This window comes from Nyctereutes procyonoides, unplaced genomic scaffold (genome assembly GCF_905146905.1).
Source record: "Nyctereutes procyonoides isolate TBG_1078 unplaced genomic scaffold, NYPRO_anot_genome, whole genome shotgun sequence".
Classification (NCBI taxonomy): Eukaryota; Metazoa; Chordata; class Mammalia; order Carnivora; family Canidae; genus Nyctereutes; species Nyctereutes procyonoides.
The window spans coordinates 30,915,241-30,940,474 of record NW_026575048.1 but is presented as its reverse complement, the minus strand read 5'-3'; the positions used below and the strand labels follow the sequence as shown (position 1 = coordinate 30,940,474).

At 34.0% G+C, this 25,234-nt stretch overlaps 1 protein-coding gene across 3 annotated transcripts in view; it reads left to right on the top strand.

Annotated features, from left to right (window-relative positions):
* SOS1 (SOS Ras/Rac guanine nucleotide exchange factor 1) overlaps positions 1–25,234 on the top strand; it is a 139,853-nt gene that overhangs the window by 89,590 nt on the left and 25,029 nt on the right. For all 3 annotated transcript variants that reach the window (XM_055327155.1, XM_055327154.1, XM_055327156.1), the window contains exons 9-14: positions 12,041–12,168; positions 12,958–13,613; positions 22,480–22,561; positions 23,346–23,468; positions 23,717–23,820; positions 24,758–24,980. In XM_055327155.1, the coding sequence (XP_055183130.1) occupies positions 12,041–12,168; positions 12,958–13,613; positions 22,480–22,561; positions 23,346–23,468; positions 23,717–23,820; positions 24,758–24,980 (1,316 nt within the window). The remainder of the gene's footprint in view (positions 1–12,040; positions 12,169–12,957; positions 13,614–22,479; positions 22,562–23,345; positions 23,469–23,716; positions 23,821–24,757; positions 24,981–25,234) is intronic.

Below are 25,234 nucleotides of genomic sequence, written 5' to 3'. Positions count from 1 at the left end.
CTTTTCATGTGTTGGTGGGGCATCTGAATATCTTCTTTGGAAAATTGTCTATTTGGATCCTCTGCCCATTTTTTAATTGGATTACTTGTGGGTTTTGGCACTGAGTTGTGTAAGTTCTTTATATATTTTGGATATTAACTCCTTATTGGATATATATTTTGCAAATACCATCTTCCATTCAGTAGGTTGCCTTCTTATTTTTGTTTTTCCTTCACTGTGTGAAAGCTTTTTATTTTGTAGAGACCCAATAGTGTAATTTTGCTTTTGTTTCCTTTGCCTGAGAGACATATCTAGAAAAATGTTTCTACAGCCAATATCAAATATTTTTAAAGATTTTTTTTAAAAGATTTTATTTATTTATTCATGAGAGACACACACAGAGAGAGAGAGGCAGAGACACAGGCAGAAGGAGAAGCAGGCTCCACACAGGGAGCCCAATGTGGGGACTCAATCCCAGGACTCCAGGATCATGCCCTGGGCTGAAGGCAGGCACTAAACTGCTGAGCCACCCATGCATCCCAGCTTTTATTTATTTATTCATGAGAGACATAGAGAGAGAGGCGGAGACATAGGCAGAGGGAGAAGCAGCTTCCTGCAGGTAGCCTCATGTGGGACTCAATCCCAGGATCTCAGGATCACAACCCAACCCAAAGGTAGATGCTCAACCACTGAGCCACCCAGGTGCCCACCAATATCAAAGAAATTAGTGCCTGTTTTCTTCCAGTAGTTTTATGGTTTTAAGTCTCACATTTAGGTCTTTAATCTATTTCGAGTTTATTTTTGTATATGGTGCAAGAAAGTGGTCCAGTTACATTCTTTTTTCTTTTCCAGTTAAATTCTTTTGTATGTAGCTCTCCAGTTTTCCCAGCACCATTTGTTGAAGAGAATATCTTTTACCTATTGCATCTTCTTGCTTTCTTTGTTGTAGATCAATTGACTATATAAGTGTGCTTTTATTTCTGGGTTCTCTATTCTGTTGATCTGTGTGTGTGTTTTTGTGCCAGTGCCATACTGTTTTGATTACTACAACTTTATAATGTACCTTGAAATCTGGGATTCTGATACATCCAGCTTTGTTCTTCTATCTCAAGATTGCTTTGGCTGTTCGGGGTCTTGTGTGGTTCCATGCAAGTTTTAGTATTATTTGTTCTAGTTCCATGAAAAATGTTAGTACTTTGATAGAGATTATGTTAATCTGTAGATTGCTTTGGATAGTATTGACATTTTAACACTATTGAGTCTTCCAATCCATGTGCGTGGAATATCTTTCCATTTGTTTGTGTCGTCTGAATTTCTTTCATCAGCGTTTTATAAGTTTTTGGAGTATAGGTCTTTCACTTCCTTGATGAAGTTTATTTCTAGGGATGTTATTATTTTTGGTGCAGTTGCAAATGGGATTGTTTTCTTAATTTCTCTTTCTACTTCATTATTAGTGTATAGAAATGTAACAGATTTATTGTGTATTATATTAGTTGTGTATGTAACTTGAGACCTCACTGAATTTATCAGTTCTAGTAGGTTTGTTTGTTTGTTTGTTTGTTTTGGTAGAGTCTCTGACATAAAACCCTTTTAAAATATGTTATGAACATTATATTTTTATATTTATATTATAAATATAAACATTATATTTCTGGGGCACCTGGGTGGTGCAGATGGTTAAGCATCCAACTCTTGGTTTCAGTTCAGGTCGTGATCTCAGGGTGTTGAGATTGGCCCAGTGTCAGGCTCTGCACTCAGCATGGAGTCTGCTTGGGATTCTCTTTCCCTCTCCCTCTGCCCCACCCCACCACTGGGTGTGTGCCTTCTCTCTCTCTCTCTCTCTCTCTCTCTCTCTCTCTCTCTCAAATAAATAAATAAATAAATAAATAAATAAATAAATAAATAAATCTTTCAAATGTAATACATTTTTGGAAGTTCCTTGTGTTCTCTACACTTCACCAACACTGCCTTAGCCCAGGTCTCCCAGCATGTCTTGCTGGATTACTGTAGCAGCTTCCTATATGGCCTTTATGCCTCTTGGAGCTTTCAGTTTAAAAAGGACAGTTGGTTCCCTATCAACTTCAACACAAATCTAAGTTCTTTAGCCTCTTTCCAGCCTCATCTCAGTACCTAGTCTTAACCCGACTTATGCTTTAGCCATAAGAAAATTTTTAGCAGCCCTGGATATAACAAACCTGTTCAGGATTCCACTTTCCTTTTGTTCCCATTTCCCTTCCCTTCTGTTTCTAGCTTCCCCTTTCATCTAAGAAATTCCTGCTTATCAGTTTGTTCAAATCTTGGTTTCTCTGTCAAGTTACTCTTGATTCCCTACGCTGATCCTTTTACCTAATGAGTTTCCTTTCTTCATACTTCCTCATAGAACTTGTCCCATTCCTATTGTCTACCTTGTTATTAATAGACTGTGTGCTTCACACAGAGTGGGTGAGTCCTAAGTATCTTTGAATTCTTGTGCCTAGTAGTGTCTGGCACTTAGTAAACACTTGTTTAAAAAATTGCAAAAATAAAATAAGTTTTCCTTAGAATTCCTATAGGTGTCTTATATTTTAAAAGACGTTTAACTATAAATTGTATGTAATTACACTAATTTTGGAAACTTAGAATTTTTTTTATAAAATTTACTTATTAGAGAGAGAGTGAGCATGTAAGCAGGGGGAAGGGGTAGAGGAAGAAGGAGAGAATCTGAAATCCCTGGATGGCACAGTTGGTTAAACATCCAATTCTTGGTTTCCTCTCAGGTCTTGATTTCAGGGTGTTAGGATCAAGCCCCACATCAGACTCCATGCTCAGTGCAGAGTCTGCTAAAAGGTTTCTGTCTCTCTCTCTCTCCCTGCACCCCTCCCCATGCTTGCCCATGCTCTCTCTAAAATAAATAAAGAAGAGAATCTCTATCAACTCCTTGCTAAGCACAGAGCCTGACACAGGGCTTGATCCCATGCCTCCAAGATCATGACCTAGCCAAAATCAAGAGTCCGACATTTAATGGACTGAGCCACCCATGTGCCCTGGAAACTTAGAATTCTTTAAACTTTATAAATTCAGAAAATAACAAAAGTTTAGTCAGGTAATCAAGTAAGTATAAGACTTGAATGCTCTGAAACTGAAAAATAATACTCTTTTCTGTGAAGTTTAATTTGCTTTATTAAGCAAATTTAGAGTTGTTACTTGGGGACTATGTAAGTATGTTGACCATACAATATAAGGAAAAGTAAGTTTCCCTCAATTTAAAAAAAATTGGATTCGGGCAGCCCGGGTGGCTCAGCGGTTTAGCGCCGCCTTCAGCCCAGGGTGTGATCCTGAAGGCCTGGGATCGAGTCCCACATCGGGCTCCCTGCATGGAGCCTGCTTCTCCCTCTGCCTATGTCTCTGCCTCTCTCTGTGTGTCTCTCATGAATAAATAATTATAAAAAATAAAAAATAGAAAAATTGGGTTCAGGGGTATGGTTAGTTCTGTCAGTTAAGCTTCTGCTTTTGGCTCAGATCATGATCCTGGGATCCAGCCCGACATCAGGTTTCCTGGTCACTGGGGACTCTGCTTCTCCCCCTTCCCTCTGCTGCTTCCCATGCTTGTACTTGCTCTCTCTCTCTCTCAAATAAATTTAAAAAAAAACTTTTTTAAAAATTGGGTTCAAATCTATACTGTTATATGTACATTAGTGTATTCATTTCCTATGGCTGCCAGAAAAAGGCACCATGAACTGTGTAGCTTAAAAACAACAAAAATTTGAGCTTTAATAGTTCTGGAGACTAGAAGTCCGAAATTAGGGTATCAGCAGAGCCATACTCCCTCTTAAGACTTTAGAGAAAAATCCTGCCACTTACCTTTTGGTGGATCCTAGCAATCCTTGGTAGCCTAGCCCTTGGCTTGCCCACGCCATTACTTCTTTCCTTGCCTCCATCTTCACATGGCTTTCATCACAGCTCCCCATTCTTCTGTTATCTCTGCATCTGCTCTGTCCTCTCTCTTACAAAGGTGCTAAGTCAACAGGTGTAGGGCCCACTCTAATCCAATATGACTTCACCTCAACTTGATTCTATCTGCAAAGACCGTTTTCAAATAAGATCATATTCCCGGGATCCCTGGGTGGCGCAGCGGTTGGGCGCCTGCCTTTGGCTCAGGGCGCGATCCTGGAGACCCGGGATCGAGTCCCACGTTAGGCTCCCAGTGCATGGAGCCTGCTTCTCCCTCTGCCTGTGTCTCTGCCTCTCTCCCTCTCTCTCTCTCTCTCTCTCTGTATGACTATCATAAATAAAAAAGAAAAAAAAATTAAGATCATATTCCCTGGTACCAAAGGTTAGGACTTGAACACAGTTCAACCCATGACAATTAAGTTTTGGTATACTATAGAATTATACTCATTTTTGGTTTTCTGATTTTCCAGTATATAATGACTTTCTTAAAAAAATATATATATATATAGTTTTACATTATATATATACAACTATATATATTGTCTTACATTATATATATAACAATATATATATTGTTTTACATTAAGCCAGTTAAGTATCATTTCATTCTGATCTTAGATTTTAAAATTTAATTATAGAGATGCCTGTGTGGCTCAGCAGTTGAGCATCTGCCTTTGGCTCAGGGCCTGATCCCGGTCTGGGGATCAAGTCCCGCATCAGGCTCCCTGTGAGGAGCCTGCTTCTCCCTCTGTCTGTGTCTCTGCCTCTCTCTCTGAGTCTCATAATAAATACATAAAATGTAAGATTTTTTATTTATTTGTAAGATTTTTTATTTATTTAAAAAAATAAAATAAAATTTAATTTTAGTCCCAAAAATTCTTGTGAGATGCTAATGGCTGCAATATTTTTCAGATAGACTGTAGGCAGGTAAAAAAGAACAGGAATATAAAATTACTAAATCATCTGAATAAGACTAAGTGTATATAATTAAGACTAAGTGTATATAATTGGGTTTGGGGTTATCATATATGCTTTCTCTTAAGGGAAAAAATAGAAAATTAAACACTTAAAATCTCTATACCTTTCTTAGTTTTTACTGATAATAAAAAGTACAAGATAGCAAAATAATTGAGAGAAAACATGTCCAAGTTTAATTTTAACACATCATAACAACCATGTGTTTTTAAGTAAATTAAATTGGGGACTAACAGAATAGTAAGTATTGTAGTTGATGTTATTTCATTTTAACATTGCAGTGTTTATCTTGATCACAAGCTTTATTTTAGAAAATAAGAACACTAACGACTTTAATCCAAAGGCTCACCTGGTTAGATTCTTGCTATATGTTAAAATGTAACATTTGTGGTGCCTGGCTGGCTCAGTTGGTGGAGCATGTGACTCTTGATCTTGGGGTTGTAAATTTAAGCCCCATATCAGGTGTAGAGATTACTTAGAAATAAAATGTTTTTTAAAAATTTAAAAAACAGAATTCAACATTACATTTTCTAATATTCCTAGATTTTTGCATAGCGGACTGATTTGAAGATTGGCTCTTTTTCTTCTTAACATCACAAATATTACAAAAATTATAGCCCCAAATGTTTCAGTACAGGAATTGTGGGAAAGGATTACTGATAAAGATTTAGAACTCAATGATCCGAATGGTACAGTGAGTGGAAAACTTAGGAGAAAAAAATTGAGAAATGTTGGGTGCCTGAGTGGCTCAGTCGGTTAAGCATTTGACAACTCAGGTCATGTTCCCAAGGTCCTGGGATCTGCGGCTGCCCTCCCCCCACCCACTTCCGGCTCCCTGGAGGGAGTCAGCTTCTCTCTCCCCCTCTGCCTTTTGTTCTCACTTGCACATGCCAGAGTTCTCTCTCTCTCTCTCTCTAATAAAAAAATAAAAACCTTAAAAAAATTAAAAATTTGAGCAGTGTTAAAATTAAGAGATTTTATCCTCCCAATATACAGCCTTTTTTAAAAAATGCTACATAAAACAAATTGGAAGAGTCAAATATAAATTGTGGTACATAATACACTTTAAACACCCACTAGTGGCCTTCATGTAGTGTGCCAAAAACTCTTTGTAAAGAAATCTGCTCTGCAAACCCCACCACAAACATCTTGGCATACATTTGTTAATGTCTTTGGTTTGCTGCTTTTTCAGTTTGGGAGCTGTACAATAGCAATCATCTACTCTACATCATTTTTTATCTATAATTTTTTTCATTTTTTACATCTGGTTTTACTGCTGTATGCTTCAGACCATTTTCTATACTGCCCATGAACTGATGTTTTAATACCAGCAGTAAGAGAAGATTTAGAAAACATAGCTTCTATAATAAAAATAAGCCCAACAAAGATCTATCTGCTTCCATTCCCTTGAACTAGGTTTCTAAATTTGGAAACTCTTATCCAGAAACCATGGACTCCAAGCAGTGAGCTAAATGGTATTATATCTGACTACAGATGTTAAATGTCTAAAGTTAAACATAGGGGACGCCTTGGTCTCTCAGTGGTTGAGCGTCTGCCTTCAGGATCAAGTCCTGCATTGGGCTCCTTGCTGGGAGCCTGCTTCTCCCTCTGCCTAGGTCTCTGACTGTGTCTCTCATGAATAAGTAAATAAAATCGTTTAAAAAATAATAAAATAAAGTTAAACATAAGATAGTGTAATTCAATAGCCATTGTAATAATAAATAAACAGCTGACTATTGTACTACTCTAATTTCAAATTTTAAATCAACTAAACTGTGAGGTGCATTTATAATTTTCTCTCTGATAAAAACAGGGAGATGGTTTTAAAGGTATTTTATTTTCATAAATGTTATGCCTAACACTTTTTAGGGTTGATATCCTATTTAAAGTTTCAAACTCCTTTCCATGCTTCAGATTTTAACTTTTCCATTATGGTTGCATTTTCTGCCATTTTTTTTTATTTCATTTTCTCTCCTTCTGGAACTCCTGGTACATTTACGTTGAACTAATTCGTGTTGTCCCACAGATCTGTAAGACTGTTCATTTTTCTTAAATCTTATTTTTTCTTTGTTCTTCAAATTGTAATTTTTATTAAATCTGTCAGTAGAACTATTAATACCTTGCTTACTCTAAAATTTCCATTTGGATTTTGTTTTACAGTTTCCACAGACTCCCTATCTGTCCACTCAGTAAGACCATGTTTTCCTTTAATTCTTTGAACATGATCATAAAAGCCTCTTTGAAACCTTTCTTAAATCCAACATCTGGGCCCACTTGGAGTCATTTTCTGTTAACTGACTGCCCCCCCCCCCGCCCCCGAACATGGGTCACACTTTCCTGTTGTTTGCTCATGAACAATTCTGGATTCTATTGTGTTGAGGATTGCTGGGTTTCTTGTTTTGGGATTATTTACTTTGGTTATTTACTTTGATAGGCAGTTCACTTTCCTAGACTCGGCTGAAAATTTCTCTTCTGTATTATGCAGCAGCTGATATCTCTGTTCACTTTCTAGGATTTCTGTATGTTGCTTTAGGTGATTCTCTTGGGTCTCCCCTACGCATGTATGATTTGGCAGTCAGACAAGTGTTTGGGAAGAGATTATGTTCAGTTTTGGGGGCACAGTCTCTGTGGTTCCCTTATACCCAGGGATTTCCCCTTAATTTCCAGCTGCTCTGTCAGCTTTAAGCTTTATCTCCTGGCACCTGAAACAAATAAGGCTTCAGCTTTCTGCTACCTGAGCTGTGTACATTTGGGGAATAAACCCATTTCTTAAAAAAAAAAAAAAAAAAAAACCTCAGAATTTCTCCATCAGAGCTCTATCTTTCAATCCTCTTTGGTCTCTGCCTGCTTTTTTGCCAGGCTTCCTGGGGTTGTCCAATGCATGCAAAGTTTAGCAAACAGTCAGGTACTTAGAGTTTATTTTCAGATTTTAGGTTTCAATCCTTCTGCAGTTCATTTCCAGATTTCCCCCTTAAATGTCTTTTTAAACTGTGCTCTCTTTGATCTCTGGCCTGTAGAGGCTTCTTTTCCTCTCATTCTTCCCCACTGTTGTTACCATGAGAGGTTGGGGAAAGCCTTAAATCACGCAAGTGTGTACATTTGCTAGTTGCAGCTTTTCAAGAATAATTGGTGCTGCTGGCTTATGCTTTCTTTTAGATGTTTTCCAGTGCCTACAAATAGTTGTTTTTTTTTACATTTTGTCCAGATAATATAATTATTATCTGTGGGAGGGCTCTCAAGACTTCTTCAGTTCACTACCATTACTGGAAATTCTTGCATTTTTATAGCTTTTCTGCAGTATTTGTTATGGCTGTGGTGTTTAAAGCAGTAAGAGGGGAAACAGTGTAAGGCTAATATTTGCTAATTTAATTCTGAATAGAACTTGATGGGCTTTCCCCTGTTGATCTGCCCTTTTCAGTTTTTTTCCACTCAGCTACTATTAATATTCTAAATAGTTTCGAAAGGATAAAAAGGGCCACACTTAATTATCTTAATAAAATTTGTGACTTTTCCTTCAAAAAACTCTGAAAATTTTGCTTTTATTTCCTAGCAGTGAATCATACATCATGTTACAATTTATATTTTAAGCTTTCATTTTTATATTTTCAACTACTGGTTAGTTTAATAAAGCTATTATATAAATTATAATTATGGAAGAACTATACTAGTTATACTATAAATTTACACTGCTTATACTACAAATTTATGCTGTTTATTCCATTTCTTATGGGGGAAAATGAGAGCTTGGGCTGATTAAAAAGATCAAATTTTATTAACATATTAATATCGCTTATTTGAAATTTTGTATTGTAAGAATTATCAGCATATATGAAATCACTACACATAAAATAACTTTTGAGAGGAAAGGAACTGGATTATGAAATGTACTTTCTGACTTAGCAAGTAGTATGAGTAATTGAAGTCTGCAGACCATCTCTAAATCTCATTTTAGTTATGAATTTAATCTTTTTCACCCATACTTTTTAGTTTTGCTGCAACTGTAAAAGAATAGTTGAGGGTCATTGCCTTTCTTGTGCTTAGCCTCAAATGGGATGTGTGAATTATGAGATAGCATACAGTCAGGAGCAGCTGGCTTAATTTGTTGGTTTCTGGAATAATTTGGATAATATTCCATACATTTGTTAACAAAAATAGTAAATTAAATTTTCTATTTGACCATGTACTTTCCACTTTGTAATCTGTTCTTAGCATCTTATCAGAGTATACATGTAACCATTCCACAATCAAAACGCGATCCCCATTTAAGATAAAAACAAATCTTTATGTCCCAAATCTTAGAGTTATATATTTCTTGATTGTATATTTTGTCATCCTGTGCATTACAATTCACCTATTTGAATGGAATAGGTTTTATTTAGTGAATATTTTCTTAATAGGTATTTCAAAGTTATATCAGTTTTTTAGGTAGTATATTGAGAAGGTCCTTGAACTGAGGTTCAGAAATCCTGGTTCTTTCCTGCCTCTGTCATCATTTACTAATGGCAGTTCCTTCATTATATATAATCTCATATTGGAAAAATTAATTTCTAGAAATAAAAACATGAATTCAAAGATTTTGTGTTTTTTTTAAAACAAAAGGAAGCCATTATATGTTTGTGAATTAGTTGAACTCTTTGCAACTGCTTTGTTTCTGTAACAGTAAGCCACACCTTTGATAGTAGCTAGCTTCAATTATTCTGCACCAATGCCCAGTTTAAGTCAGCAATGTTAACAAAACTGCTTATAAGAAGTCATTTATTACCTTGAAATTTATTTTAGATGCTTGGGTAATGGTGCGAAGGTAAAAATTGCATTTAAAATTTGCCTCAACTATCATGTGACTCTGGGGCAGATTACTACTTCATTAGTAAAGTCTTACAGGTTTGGCATAGACTTTGGGTTTGTGGTTTTTAAAATGTATTAATATTTTTGAGATAGTGGTATATTCTATATGTGAAATGCTATATAGTTAATAACAGATCAATGACCCAGAAACTTGAAACATAATTAGAATAGAAAATCAAATGCATGTCTAAATGGATTTGTTACTTTTTTTTTTTTGATTTGTTACTTTCATAGCTCTTTTTATGTCTGTCAAAACTGTGGGTTTTTGTATAACTTTAGGTATGTTTGCCTGAATTAATAATATAAAAAAATAAAAGGATAAAATATGAAGGACTCAATATTCTACCAGCTCTTTAAGATTAAAAAATTGCCTTGTATCCTATTGACTCAAATATTTGAGTGATTGCATTCTGAAATAACTCAGTGAAATAATTCTCTTTAGTGGTGCTTTTGTTACACCACATAGAATTTTGCCATTTCTTAATGCACATTGCTTTCAATGTGAAATTGCTGCCTTGGAAACCTTAACTCAGTAAGGCTAACAGTAACATTTTATTTGTCTCCCAAAATTCCGCCATATGATAAGTAAAATAGGGATGGGGAGAGTATTTTGAAAGAATGCCCTAAGTACAGCCTTCAGCCTACCAGTTATATCCATTAAGTAAAAACCTGGTAGCTTTCTTTTATGAACACTTGGCTGTTGACTTTCTTTAACCTAGCTGGCCATAGTGAAGAGTAATACTATGAGTAAAAGATATATGAGTATTTATATATATATATATATGCTTTGAGGGAGAAAAAGATTTTTTTACCCTTCTTTGTCCTGGGGGTTTATCATGAATAGAATTTTGTTTTACTTAACACAATTGAGATTGAATATTTTTCTAAAAAGTGCAGATTGTGCCTCTTGTTGAAAGTATGGTGAGTTCTTAATATAAGAAATTAGAATAATAAAACTGAACATTAAATAGACATCACAATATGGCATTTACTATATCTGGAATACCTGAGCATTTAAGATATTTTATTAAATTATTTTTATAATGATTTAGGTTTTGAAAAAATATGTTTACTTTTCACAAGTCATCAGTATGTGTATGTGTTATAACTGATTTCATCAGGTGAAATGAAAAGGAATGTGTTGTTGATCTTTAAGGACTATCTCTCAAGAACATAAAATACTTAAAGTAATAATGAATAATTACACTCATTGAATAGTAAACCTTTACTAATTACTTTGAATATTTTGTGATTTTACTTCTCACATCTTTTCTGTTATGGTAGAGAGTAAGTGTTTTTAAATGTTGTGTGAAAACTACTGATACGTGTTCTTAACTTTTTCTTTTTGGTATCCAGAAATAGGTTTAGAAGTTTACTGGATTCTTGTCATTTATTGTAACTCATACCTCAGTTAATTGCTTGCTTGAATTATAACCACCTGTTGTATTGATAATTGGTACTTCTTCATGACTCAATCCTTACTAAGTACAGAGTTTCTGTCTAGCATATATAGTATATTTGCCACTCATAGAAAATGTACTTAGTTTCACTAATATGTACATATCCAGTTTTATTCAAAATCTTAACATGTGAATACTAACAAAGTGCTTCATGATAACTAATGTTACTTCTGCAGTAGAACTACAAAGAAACAACTTAGATTTATCCTGCACATTACCATTTATAAGTGCTTTGATTTTTAATAAGAGCCCCATTAAGTAGGCAGGGCAGGCTTTTTACAAGCCTTGACAGTTGAGAAAAGTGAGACTCAGAAGCCAAGTAATTTGCCCCAGAGTCACATGGAAGTTGAGGCAAAATTGGGGCCTAGGTTTTGTGTCTGCAAGTTCCTCTTCACTGTATTGCATCTTTCTCTGTGTCTTGATCTTCCTAATCATCCTGTTGCTACAATAGTAGTGTTGGATCCAGAAACCTAAGACCAAATTCCGTACTTAAGGAGACATCTTATCTATGTGCTTACTGCTGTGCAAATCCTGTGCTGGTTAAGAAGATAATTCATGTCCCTCATTTATCTTCAGTCATATTCAGCTGAGAAACTGCACATTACTGCCTGTCACAAGGCATGACATCTTTTAACACTGGTTTTGCTCTTTTTTTTTAATATGGAAAACTTGGTTGCATGTCGATACAGAAAGCAATACATAAAGAAGACACTTTATGACATGTTTAAAAATTTTATTGTGGCAGAAAGAGTTGAATCAATGTTATTTTCATTCTTAAATAAAATGAGCTTATTATTCTTTTTTGTCCAAAACTGTCCTATGGGTTCAGATTTGTCATTTTGACTTTGCAGCAGTTAGAAGAAAAGAGTGAAGATCAAGAGGACAAGGAGTGTTTGAAACAAGCAATAACAGCTTTGCTTAATGTTCAGAGTGGTATGGAAAAAATATGTTCTAAAAGTCTTGCAAAACGAAGACTGAGGTGAATATTTTTACTATTTTAATAATCCTCCCTTTCACCTTGAGTATTCTGGTATAAATTCAGGGATCCCAGTTCCCTCCTCAAGTAAACAATGAAGAAAATAGTTTTAGTGACAAGCTTGGTCTTTCAGAGGAAGTGACATCAAAGCCAAGAGAATTTGTTATTGTTTGAAAAACCTTTCATATTTGTGCATTTTCCTTGCATACTCCCAGACAAGACCTCCTGAGAGTCAACTGGTAAGCTAAGGGAGAGACAGAGAAAAATGTCTTGAGTAGATTTATGTCAACATCATCGTTCTGTCAAAGTAAAATTCGTAGTGTCCTTTATTTTAGGGATTATATAACTTGAGGTATTAATTCAGATAACATTGCTTCCACTTTCTTAATTATAATATGTGCATGTTTGTTAGCTTTAGGATTTGTCCACTTAAACACTTATAAATAATTTTTTAAGTCTTTTAAATGATTTTTTTCACAATATGGGCTACTTTTTAATATTTGTCATTCTAAATATTTAGTAGTCAAGGTAGAAATAATCATTCCATAGCTAAATTTATAGAGTAGAATTTTGTCATTACTCATTGTTCTTTTTAGAGCACTAAAAAAAGTCTCTACTGTGTTGCTTTAGTTCCTAAAACGGTGCAGTTTTGTAACACTAATATATTTGGAAAATTAATGAAAGCCTTCTCCGTGCAACTTTTTAAAATGTACTTTTATATTGTCCTTTATTTTATGAATTCTAGATCGTCTGTCATCTGTGTACTAATGATGTTTTTTTCCTTTATCCCAGTGAATCTGCATGTCGGTTTTATAGTCAGCAAATGAAGGGGAAACAACTAGCAATCAAGAAAATGAACGAGATTCAAAAGAATATTGATGGTTGGGAGGGAAAAGACATTGGACAATGTTGCAATGAATTTATAATGGAAGGAACTCTTACACGTGTAGGAGCCAAACATGAGAGACACATATTTCTCTTTGATGGCTTAATGATTTGCTGTAAATCAAATCATGGGCAGCCAAGACTTCCTGGTGCTAGCAATGCAGAATATCGTCTTAAAGAAAAGTTTTTCATGAGAAAGGTACAAATTAATGACAAAGATGACACCAGTGAGTACAAGCATGCTTTTGAAATAATTTTAAAAGATGAAAATAGTGTTATATTTTCTGCCAAGTCAGCTGAAGAGAAAAACAATTGGATGGCAGCATTGATATCTTTACAGTACCGGAGTACACTGGAAAGGATGCTTGATGTGACGATGCTACAGGAAGAGAAGGAGGAGCAGATGAGGCTCCCTAGTGCCGATGTTTATAGATTTGCAGAGCCTGACTCTGAAGAGAATATAATATTTGAAGAAAACATGCAGCCCAAGGCTGGAATTCCAATTATCAAAGCAGGAACTGTTATTAAACTTATAGAGAGGCTCACGTACCATATGTATGCAGGTAAGAAATATAAAGTTGCCTGTCACTTTTATTTTCCTGCTTCCAACTGATTTTCTTTGCTGCACAGGTCATTGTGCCTAAAATAGAAAGCAAACTAACAACAAAAGATCTCTGCATTATTCCGAGTTCATTTTCCTTTGCCTAAAAATACTGCCATTTGTACCTTTTCTGCCACATTTAAATATTTTTTTAACTTTACAACCAGAATTACAAATAAGAAAATAAAATCACTTGTCTAAATTTACCCAATTGGTGGCAGAAACAAGATAAATCATCATTAGGGTCTAAAAACCTTTACCTTTTTTTTTTCTTTCTTTCTTCTCTTTCCATTACTGAGATTATAAAGTCAGTAAAAATTTTAGTATATATTCATTACCAGAACTGTGCTGGTAGTATGAATATGCGCATTGCTTTTTCTTAATTTCCATCCCTAAAACTTTCATTAAAGTTTTCAATATTTTTTTTCTGTTTCACAATTGATCACATTTAAGAAAACAGTATTACCTTAGCAGGGCAGTTTTTAAGAACAAATGCGTCCAAACTACCTAGGAAGATTGGTGGAAGCCAAATCAAATGTAATGTTGGAGAGTTTAGGAACAAACATGATTTTTTTTTTTTAAGTAATTCTATTTCTTCTAGTAAAGTAACCCATGATAATCCAATGTTCCTCAACCTTCAACTTCCCTACACGATAGAAAGCGTGGTAATTGTACAATGCTGTAGCCTATGGTATAGTGGAAAGAGCACCAAATCTGGATTTACACCCTCACTCTGTCACAGTTCCCTAATGTCCCAGACCTCAGTTTTCATCCCAAAAATCAACATCCCAACAGCAACCTTAGAATGTTATTGGAAAGAACAGATCAACGACTATATGCAAAAGCTCTTTGTAAATATAAGTGTAAATATAAGTGTAAAATTTCAAAGAATGTTTTTTTACAAAGATCTATAAACTCAAACGTATATCTTATAACATAAATGCTCTTCTGAAGTAGTTGAATGTGAATGTTAACCTCCATCCCTGTACTTCCTGCTTAAATATATTCTTATTTCTAAGAGATGTATATTTCTAAGGGAGGTGGGGTCTTTTGGTTTGTTTTGTTTTTTCATTTTTTAAAGTCCTCTAAATGGGTTCTCAGTTCTCTCTGGAAACTGTTCTGGCACCAGGTAAATTAAACTTTTAAAGATTACCCATTAACTGATCCATTGTAATAAAGATGAATAGCTTTTGATAATATTAATCTGTTCGATTTATTAAATGTCCAGTCAGAACTACGTAAATGGCCTGGAAACTATCAGGGCCTCTTTGCAAAAAAAAGTAAAATCAAGTTAGAATATTTTTATCAGTGATATCAAAACACTTTCATTAATATCATGTTTCATTATCTCCACATGTCTCTGGGATAAATAAGCCAGTTTTGTTTTGGTCTTAATTTTTATTTGGCCTCCAATTGGTAGTTCTTTTGCTAGCTAGCCTTTTCCATAGTAAAATATTAGTGTTTTCCATAGGTTATTAAAAGCAGTTTGGATTCTCTAAACAGATTCCATTTGGTAGTAGCAGGCAGTAGCTGAAACACGTTGAAGATCATGCAAGAAACCTAGTCTGGGATTCCAATTTTACTACTGATTTTTCACCTAGAAACTTCTGCTATCAGTGTTTTCATTTTACTGACTCAAAAATAAAAAAAAAAAAACAAAGCACAGGAAAGTTAAGTAAGCTGCCTAAGATTTTACATGAAAAAGAAACAGATTACTCTGGCATCTTTTTTTATGTTATATAAAACTTTTTGAGAGGTATAATTTTCAGTAATTAATATGACTAACCTATTTTGTGATCTTCATCAGTTTCTGTGTACTCTTTAAGATCAAAATCAACTACAAAAATGTTTCATTAAATTACTCGAAACTTGTGGTTGCAGAATACTTCTTTCTTTGATTTTTAAGAATTTTTAAGGTTGTTACACAAGTTCAAATTGTTCTTGCCACATTATTCTCAGTCTTAGATGATTCACTGATTTCGTTAGCATGAACATCCTAAACTGTTTTTTATTTTAAATAAAATTTGCTTTGAGTTCTTAGACTGTTTTAAATTAATCCTTAGATTTTTATCTACATAAGACAAAAGTTTTACTGTTTTTTTTTTTTTCCTGTAGAGCAATGTTAAGTAGAAAGTGCTAAAGACTTATTATGTCACGGTAGTGGCATTTAAATTGGAAAACATTTTCAGATTCCAAATTTTTTAATATAATTGTTTCTGTAAAACTTGATTGTTGATAAAGTTTTTTTTTAAAAAAAACTGCATTTCACAGAACTAACTTATTAGTAAGCAGTTGCAGAACTACAATTAAATATTTTCTGGAAACTGTGCTTTTTATTTATTTTTTGAATTGAAGACACTTTAAAATAAAACTTGAACAAACATAGCTGAGAGTTTTTCTGTAGTCTTATTTTTTCTCCTTAATGTACACAATGCTAGCCAAGTCTGTAGACATAGTACTTTTGCTGTAGTGTCTTGTGAGTTACTTTTGATTGTGGCTCTTCTTTATATTAACCTTTAGCTTTTGAATAGAGTAGTATTTTCATTGGTTTTACTTCTAGTTAGTATAAAACACTGAAATTTCTACAGGACTTTGTAAGCCTGAGTGTATTCACATTTAAACTGACAAGATTATTTTACTTTTTTAAAAAGTTAAAGTTTTTCAAAAATTCCTTTTATTAATTTCTCGAAGAATAAAATCCCAGTGTTAATTATAGAAGTGTTGTGGCCAAGGTTTTTTGACATTTTTCTTTTCTGTCTTCTTTTAAAGCTTAATTGAATATTTTAACATATGTCACTAAGGTATATTACTGGTGTAACGAATACACAAGCAGCTTTCTTGAGTTATGGTTTACAATACGTACAAATAGTATTAATTACTAGCTTATTTGGACTCTTCTGTATGAATATGTTAACTGAATATGTTACTGGCAATATGGAATGTGTTTTTATTATATCATCTGTGAACTTGTAAAACATGAAAACAATTATTTTTTAAGGACTCTTCCAGATTAAATGTACTTTGAGTCCTCACAACAATAATAACAGATCAAGTGACCATTTGTTTTTAGAATTATTACTCTTCTCTTTTTGGGGGAGTGGGGGGTTCATTTGGTTGGTAGCTATTTTTATTGGAACATACAGTGCAAATTAGGCTGAAATAAAAGCTAACATTTAACTTGTACATTTTTATTATATTGTACAGAATTGGAATAAAAGACATTGGCTATAATATATGAGAAAATTTAATATCCACTAAGCATCATTTGCAAACATTTTTTAGCTTATGGGTTGGTCAGAAGTTGTCATAAAAACCAGAAGAAAAACTGGTTTAACCTTACTTGATTCAGACTTCACTGTGGCTTCAGCCAACTTGATCCCTCAAGTGTTTTTAACAATAACTTTGAAACAGCTATAGATTTGCAGTGTCAGACAAGATGACCAATTCCTCAATCAACAGACAAAAACCCAAGGCCCCTGAAAATTACATGATTTTCCAGAAATCATACCAATTGCAGAATGAGAACTAAAACTTAGGTTTCTTGATTCTTAATAGACTGTACTTTATACCATGTTACAGTGACTCATATAAGGCTAATTTTTTCATTATTAAAATATATTTCTTATGCTTATCACATAATAAAAATAGAATTTCATGTGTAGTTTGAATTACAAGCAATATAAATGGGTTGTTCATTAATGGGCAAACACAGGTTTACTATGAAGATTTAAGCAGAGTATTCTTTTCTCTTATTGAAATAGGTAATAATCTCTAACTATAGATAAACTTCTACTTTAATGCATAGATTTTAGTATACCATTAGGTATTGGGCATCATAATTTTAGTTTTTAACAAAACCCAGTCTATTGGTGTTGTTTGTCCTATAAAAAGAAAGCTTTCTGGGAGAAAAAGTTAAATTAAGGTAAATTAGAAAATGCTTAACTTGCTTAAAAGATTCCAACAGGTTCTTATGTGAATCTGATTTATAACTTGTCTCTCAGATCCAGTATTTCTGTAAATATAGTAATCTGCTAACTACATCAGAACTTTGGAATTCATTTCAGATGCTGGAGAGGGGACACTATCTTGTTAGATCACTGAATCTGACAAGAATATGAAGAGACTTTTCTTACCTACCTTAAGAGAACACAAAGCAATGCATGTAAAGAAAAGATGAGAGTAGGAATTTTACTTCTGTTTCAGAGTTATAGGAGATAAGTAAAAATTAATTATTGAGACTTAAAACGACATGAGTGAAGAAATGTTTGGTAATGGTGTGTCTGACTCGATAATCTTGTTTTAGAGAAATGAGATGACCTCGAGATAGGGAAAATTCAGAACTGACATTATATGGAAATAAAAGCTTTTCATATTGAAGTGTGGGAAAAAGGTGTTTCCCATATGTGGTGAACTCTTTTCTAGAAAATGGTTTTGAAAAAACTTGCACCGATTGATAGTTTTCTTTAAAATATTTATTTCTATTTTATGCCCTCAGAAAATCCTCAGAAACCTGCATTAGATTTCTTTTCAGTTTATGGCCTATAAAGGTTTATGGCCTTTTCAGTTTGGGTGTCTTAACTTTAAAAAAAAAAAAACTTTTGAACAATTTTTGATCTATAGGGCAGTGCTGTTCTATTTTTAAACTCTCTGATAATTTTTTTAAATGTTTGTGCGTCAGCATAGCGTCTGTTTCCTTTTTTAAGGAATTCAAGAGTGATTGTTTATAAACCCTTGTTGAGGAGCTTATTGTTTCTTGTGGCTTTTTAAATGGCTGTATTAAAGGGAGAATTATCACATGAACAGACATCCTGATTAACAGCAGTTCACTATGGTGGTGGGAGGAGGGGCATTCTTGACATAAATAACTCCATGTAACAAATATTTCATAAATTTCATTGACCTTGCCAAATAAAATGTCAAGTGTCAATCAAAATAGGTACCTAAAAAAAAAAAACAGTTGCATTATCACCTCCAATTTAGCATGCTGTCCTCTGAACATTAACATAGGTATATTTTGAATTCCTAAGATTTTGAAGAACTGTGCAATGAAGTATTTTTCAAAGAATAGTTTTCAAGTGAAGGAGAAAAGGCAGCTAGAAGATCAGCAGAAAAAAAACCTGCAGCTCCTGTTCAAAATAACGTGGATCAAGGATTTGATGGGAGAGTGAGCAACTATTTGTATGGAGAGTTGTATAGAGGGAAGGAAACAGCAGCTAGTGAGCTTGGCAGAAATCTTAGTGCAGGAATTTGAGAATCTAGTAGAAGAGACTAGTACCTAAAATAATAACGAAGAAAAACCAGAAGGAAGTTTTTATCATTGTTCATATTGAAATCATGTTTGAGAAGGAGGTTTGCAGGATTTACATCCACAAGCAAGTGAGAAAAGAAGGAGAGAAGGAGACTCAAACTAGCCAATTTTCATGGTCTCCACAAATATTTGTGCTTATGTTCTGAAACCAAAGCAGCCTGGCTTTTGTATTTTTAATGTGTTTGCCTTCCATCCGTCTCTGAAACATCATTTTATAATACAGGTAGATAGCTGCTGCCTCACAACCAACAGAACCAGGATAAGACTTAGCTTTTATCATTGCCTGAGTAGGTAGTACTTTTTTCCTTACAAAAATTATATAGTCTGTACTTATTGATGAGTATTTTTAAAATATCAAATTATCTTAGTCCTTCACATCATCCATAAGATAAAGGTTTCCAGAGGTTAGTGGGACATGGTACATGTTAGAATCACTGAAGAGGGGAAGTTAATAGAGATAAAAATAGCTTCTGGAATATGTACCCTTTTATTGTTTAAAATTTCAAATACAGATGTTATGTCCTCTCTTTATATAAAAAGTTTTTCATTCATTAGCAATTTTGCACCACTTGCAACCAAAAATGGAGTCTAAATCAATACAAGCCTGGGAATATATGCAGCCTGTAAGATATTTTTTGAAAGTACTTAAACTTTTGCCAAGTTTTCTTGGTTTATTTTTAGCTTCTGCTGGTTTTTTCTTTTTGGCAAGACTGCTCTTATTTCTAATCAAGCTAAAAACAACTTAAACTTGAGTCACTTTAGAATCTAGTACAACTGTGATGATTGTGGGAGTGTTTATTTCACTGCCCGCTTCAGAAACTCCTCTTCTGAATACAGTGTACAGGAAGGTACAGCTGCTACTTCCTAAAATCTGGAAGAAGGCTTAACAAGAATTACAGAATCACAATTAGCCTGCTAATTTTTCAGTGACTTTGTAGTGCCTTTAACCAGATTAGCAGTTTACAGTTACATTCTGAATTAATCATTTATTTAAGTTTCTGTATTGATTACATAACTCATAGAATTATTCTTTGTATTTATATGTCACAGCTGTGAAAACTTGAAGGGATCCTTTAGTCCTGAGAGGTTATGTGATACAGTAGAAAAAAAGCATAAAATTAGGAATCACACAATCTAGAGTCTGGTTGCGTTTCTGCCACTCTACTGTGTGACATTGGATGAGTCTTAGCTACTTCTCTTATAAGCAGAAAGGAAAAACATCAGCCCCACTCACTTCACAGAAATCATAAGGAGTAAATTATGTGAGTGCCCTTGGAGAACGTTACATAACAGATAGCAGGAACTGTGCCTGATGTGGGACCGAGACATGTCAGGACTTTCCCCGCATTGTCATCAGTTACTAAGATACTGAAATGGCTAGAAGTTTTGGTTGAAGATGAAAAGACCATTTAAAAGTAGTTTGCCTTTAAAAATAGGCAGTTTTCTTAAAGAATAATTTACTTAGAACTTGTTTTTATTCTTTTTCAGTTTAAAAGTACCTTTGATATCCCACAACTTTTTAGCCTAACTTAGGTGGCCTCTGAGAAGAAATGGATCTGAATATTGATTTTCGGTTTTTAGACCAAAATAAATTTTTCCTTTAAAATAGAGGGGTCAGCCTAAATTTAGAATACAGCTAGAATCCAAGTAGACTTGGAACACTGTCTGCTAAGGGTCTGAGCTCTCTCCATCAGTGACAGCTCAGCATCTCTGCAGTGGCCACTGCTTTTGCTTCCTAGACATATGATGTTTTGAGAGGCCTCACCTTACAAATAGATTTGCAGAACAGGAAGTAGATTCTTGAAAGGGAGGATTGTGATGAAATCGATATAAATCTCTGTTTTAAAATCTTGTACAGCCTTCTGTTCTAAAATCTTTTCTTCTGGATGAGACATTAGTCTTTAACGTTTGAGGAACTCTGTAACTGAAGACAAACAATAAGATACCAACAGAGAGGAAATTACTAAAGGATTGTATATATTTGAATTACTTTTATCAGTAACCCACTCTAGACTTGGAAGGTAGAGGAGGAGAGGGGCATTTAAAATCAATATGTTTTTATTCTGTGAATTTTCTTTAACTTAAAAAAAACCCTTATAAATTCAAGGTTGTCTGATATTTAAATCAATTCATTATCTTGATGACCACATATACCAATAGATTAGAAATAGATTTCTATGATAAAACCATGCATTTACTTTGGGGAAGGGAGTTTAATATATTATCATTATTTTATGTTAAGGCTAACTTTACAGTGGTTCTTAATCAGAAAGAATCAGCCTAAGTAGAAATTTTCCAAACAAATTAACTCTGATTCTTGGTAAATCCTATGCTAATAGAAGATCGTATTCATAAAGGATCCACAGTGTGAAGCCTAACAAAAATAAAGGCACTTGCTACTCTCAATGAATTTCTCATTACATTAGAGCTTACCAGTCCATAATGAAAACCAGGAAAAGGATGCTCCCAGTAAGAAAAGTTTATGAATTCTCCCCTCCTTTTTTTTAAAGCCTGATAACTAAATGTGGACCTTGATAAAATTTGAGTCATAGGAGGGAATGATTTTTTTTTTTCCCCATTGTGGGACAATGTCTCTCCCCCTCTTTGTGCAGAAGATGACAGCCCAGGTCTCGTGCTGGTGGCAGGAGCCTTTCTCCACAACCTGGGAGAAAACTGGCAAGGATAGACTGGAGTAGGCCAGACCTAGGGAAGTTACTACGCTCTGTCAACCTCCTGATTTACTTCATGGAGATGTGAATGAAAAGTAGGTTCTCTCATGGAAAGAGTTGGAGACTCCTGCCCTTATGATTAAACTCTTACCATGACTATTTGAAATAAAAAGAATTGACTTGTGAAGAGAACCAAATCCATATTCTCACACATTTAGTAGTTTAATAACTTATGGGTATTTGTAAGCTTCTTTTAGCAGTTTTAATGAAGACCTCTAGCAAATAAAATCATTGAGAAACTGTATTTATTTGTTTGTTTGTTTATTTGTTTATAGAAACTGTATTTAATCTACAGCATTCTAGGATCCAGTTTCTAGTTGAATGCTCTGTTAACATGATTTAAAGGAATCTAGGTAGCTGATCCTAGATAAACTAGTCTGGATGTCAGAAAAAGTAATGGGTTATCACTGTGGCCTTTCTCTTCATGAGGTAGATAGAAACCAACTGGAGATGTTCTGAGATCAGGTAACAGGTGGAAGCTTGTTTCCATGCTCTTTGCCTTTCTTCCCTTTGCATTCCTGCGGCTGATGAGGAGTTTAGTAAGTTCAGCCACTCAGAGTGTACAGAGATCAAGAACTAAGTTGATACAGAATCTTAGTAACTGGTTTTGCCACTGATTTTAGTAAGGGCTTAGGCTAGCAGTTTGTTATAAAGTCCAAAGCATTCTATGTGGTCAGAACATTTTGGGAATTTTAAAATTGACTGTTCATTGTCTTTTGAAAATGTTAATAATAGCTTTAATCATTCTGAATCAAAGATTTTAATAAGATAATTTTCCTTTTTCTTCTTAGATCCCAATTTTGTTCGGACATTTCTTACAACATACAGATCCTTTTGTAAACCTCAAGAACTACTGAGTCTTATAATAGAAAGGTCTGTTAATGTAAAATGTTTAAATTCTTTTTTTTTTTAAAGAGATTGAGCTAAGATCCTACATGTTTCTCAGAAATAAATTATATGAGCTTTAAATTATAGTTCATGAGTACTTTTTTAAGAACTAACATCTCTTAGATGACCATTTATATTATAATAATCTTTTAGTTTTGATCATTGAAAAATGAGCATTCTTTTTTACATGGAAACCCAGTATGGGAAATTTCAAATTTATGGAATTAGTCAAGTTAAAGAACTATATAAAAATGTATAATTTAGGCTCTGGAAACTTAAATTTTGATGATTTAGATGTTCTAAACAGAATTTTTCAAATATATCACATGTTGAAGAAAATGGAGCTTATCAGTGAACAAATACCATAATCAAGAAAAGTGTTTCAGCCACCCAAGGAACAGTCAACTTTTTAAGCATTACCCTTAAAAACTATTATGTTAGCTGATTTAGAGTGATTACACAAGCCAAAAATGAACAGCAGTCCCATAACTTTATAATCACATTTATTTTTAGACTCTGCATGTATTCTTTATTATGTTTCTCATTTTTTTAAATATTGGCAAATATTAATTTATTTTTTAAAAATTAAAGTAAGATCTTTAAACCTTTATAGAAGCCTTACTTGTTTTCACTGATAATGTATGTATGTCTGTAGTTAATTTTCACATTGCTCTCTTGATTGTGCTGACTAGTGAAAAGGTTTGTAGTTTTCAGTTTGTATAATTTGATATTATTAGTATTTTCATTAGTTTGTTCTGTTTTATGTTAGGTTTGAAATTCCAGAGCCTGAGCCAACAGAAGCTGATCGCATAGCTATAGAGAATGGAGATCAGCCCTTGAGTGCAGAACTAAAAAGGTTTAGAAAAGAATACATACAGCCTGTACAACTGCGGTAAGCAGTAATGAAATAACTGAAGTAGTGAAGTCTGTCTTGAGCTTTGGTTTCAGAATTGAAGTAAATAAGGATCTTTCCAAGCAGGAGGAGGTAACAAGTAAAATGAGGGAAGCAAAAGTGTAAGCCACTGATAAAAGTATTTAATTTGGAAAGAATTACTCTTTTAATTTACACAATTCATCATGATAAACATTTATGCCTGAGTTCCCATGTAATTCAGTTATTCTTCTGTGTTAATGCCATAGAGTATTAAATGTATGTCGGCATTGGGTAGAGCACCACTTCTATGATTTTGAAAGAGATGCAGATCTTTTGCAGCGAATGGAAGAATTTATTGGAACAGTGAGAGGTATGGTGTTTTTTTTTTTTTTAAGTGCCTAGTTTTACATGTAAAAATACCACTATGGTGACTATCAACTGATGTCATTATTGTTCAGTGTTGTTAAAAGTTGTTTATAATAGTGGCAGCATAAGCACTTGAAAAAGTTGAAAATTTTCACCAAACGTTTTGATTTACAAATTCCTCAATAGTCACCCTGTTGACCTGGTGTATTTTCATTTAGTAAATCAACTTACTGATTATTTTCGAACTGGCTAAAAAAAAAAGTCTCAATTTATGCTATTTTTCCACTTATCTGAAGGTCTGTGTACCAGAAGACAATTAGGAACTGGTGTGTCATCATATCCCCTCGAGTTTCAAAGATTCTATGATTGTGTAGGTCTAAGAATGTCCTAGACAAACTTGTTTCTAATTTCCATAGTGCACTCTAAATGAGAATCAGAAAATAAAGAGTTAAATGAGAGTACTTTCATGCATAGTACAAAACAGAGTCACATCAGAAACTCTAACATGAAGGAATCAAGCCCCTGGCACTGTTTGGTGTATAAAATGCAATGTTAATTAGGTTAACAGTGAATGTGTATAGTTTATTCTTATAAATCTCATGTCTTTTTTATGGAGAATTATAACATTTTGAACTGAAGTTTGGAAGAGTGGAGGTGAGAAATCTCTATGAATGAGTTACTTTCTAATTTTATTTAGAAAGGACATGGAATAATGTATACGAGACTGTTAATGGTGGTTAGCCATGGGAAGGAGCATGAGATTAGGATAGGGAACAGGGAAATGGTAAAGGGGAACTTCCTTTTTTTTAATTTTGATCATTGAACTTTGTAATAGCAAAGATATATTTAAGTATCACCTGTCTAATTTTAAAATATTTTAAAAGAATAAAATAATTGAGTGAAAAGTATTTAAATGTCATTTAAAATGTAATGTATTTCAGGTAAAGCAATGAAAAAATGGGTTGAATCCATCACTAAAATAATCCAAAGGAAAAAAATTGCAAGAGACAATGGACCAGGTCATAATATTACATTTCAGAGTTCACCTCCCACAGTCGAGTGGCATATAAGCAGGCCTGGGCACATAGAGACTTTTGACCTGCTCACCTTACACCCAATAGAAATTGCTCGACAACTCACTTTACTTGAATCAGATCTGTATCGGTATGTAATTTGACATTCAAGCTGAAAAATCATTTCAAAGGAGTTAATTTTTTTTTATGAAATACTGGTTTCTGCCTTATAGGAATGTTAAAAGACATAAATGAGCTAGTACCTGAAGTGTGTAGTAGTAAAGCCTTGATGGACAGACAGCCTCCCCTTCTTTCTCTCCCTGATTCCCCTGTTCTGCCTGGATTTACAGATTGTGTCTGTTGTCACTCCCGCTGGTAAAGCTAAGTGCAGATTCTGGCTTTACC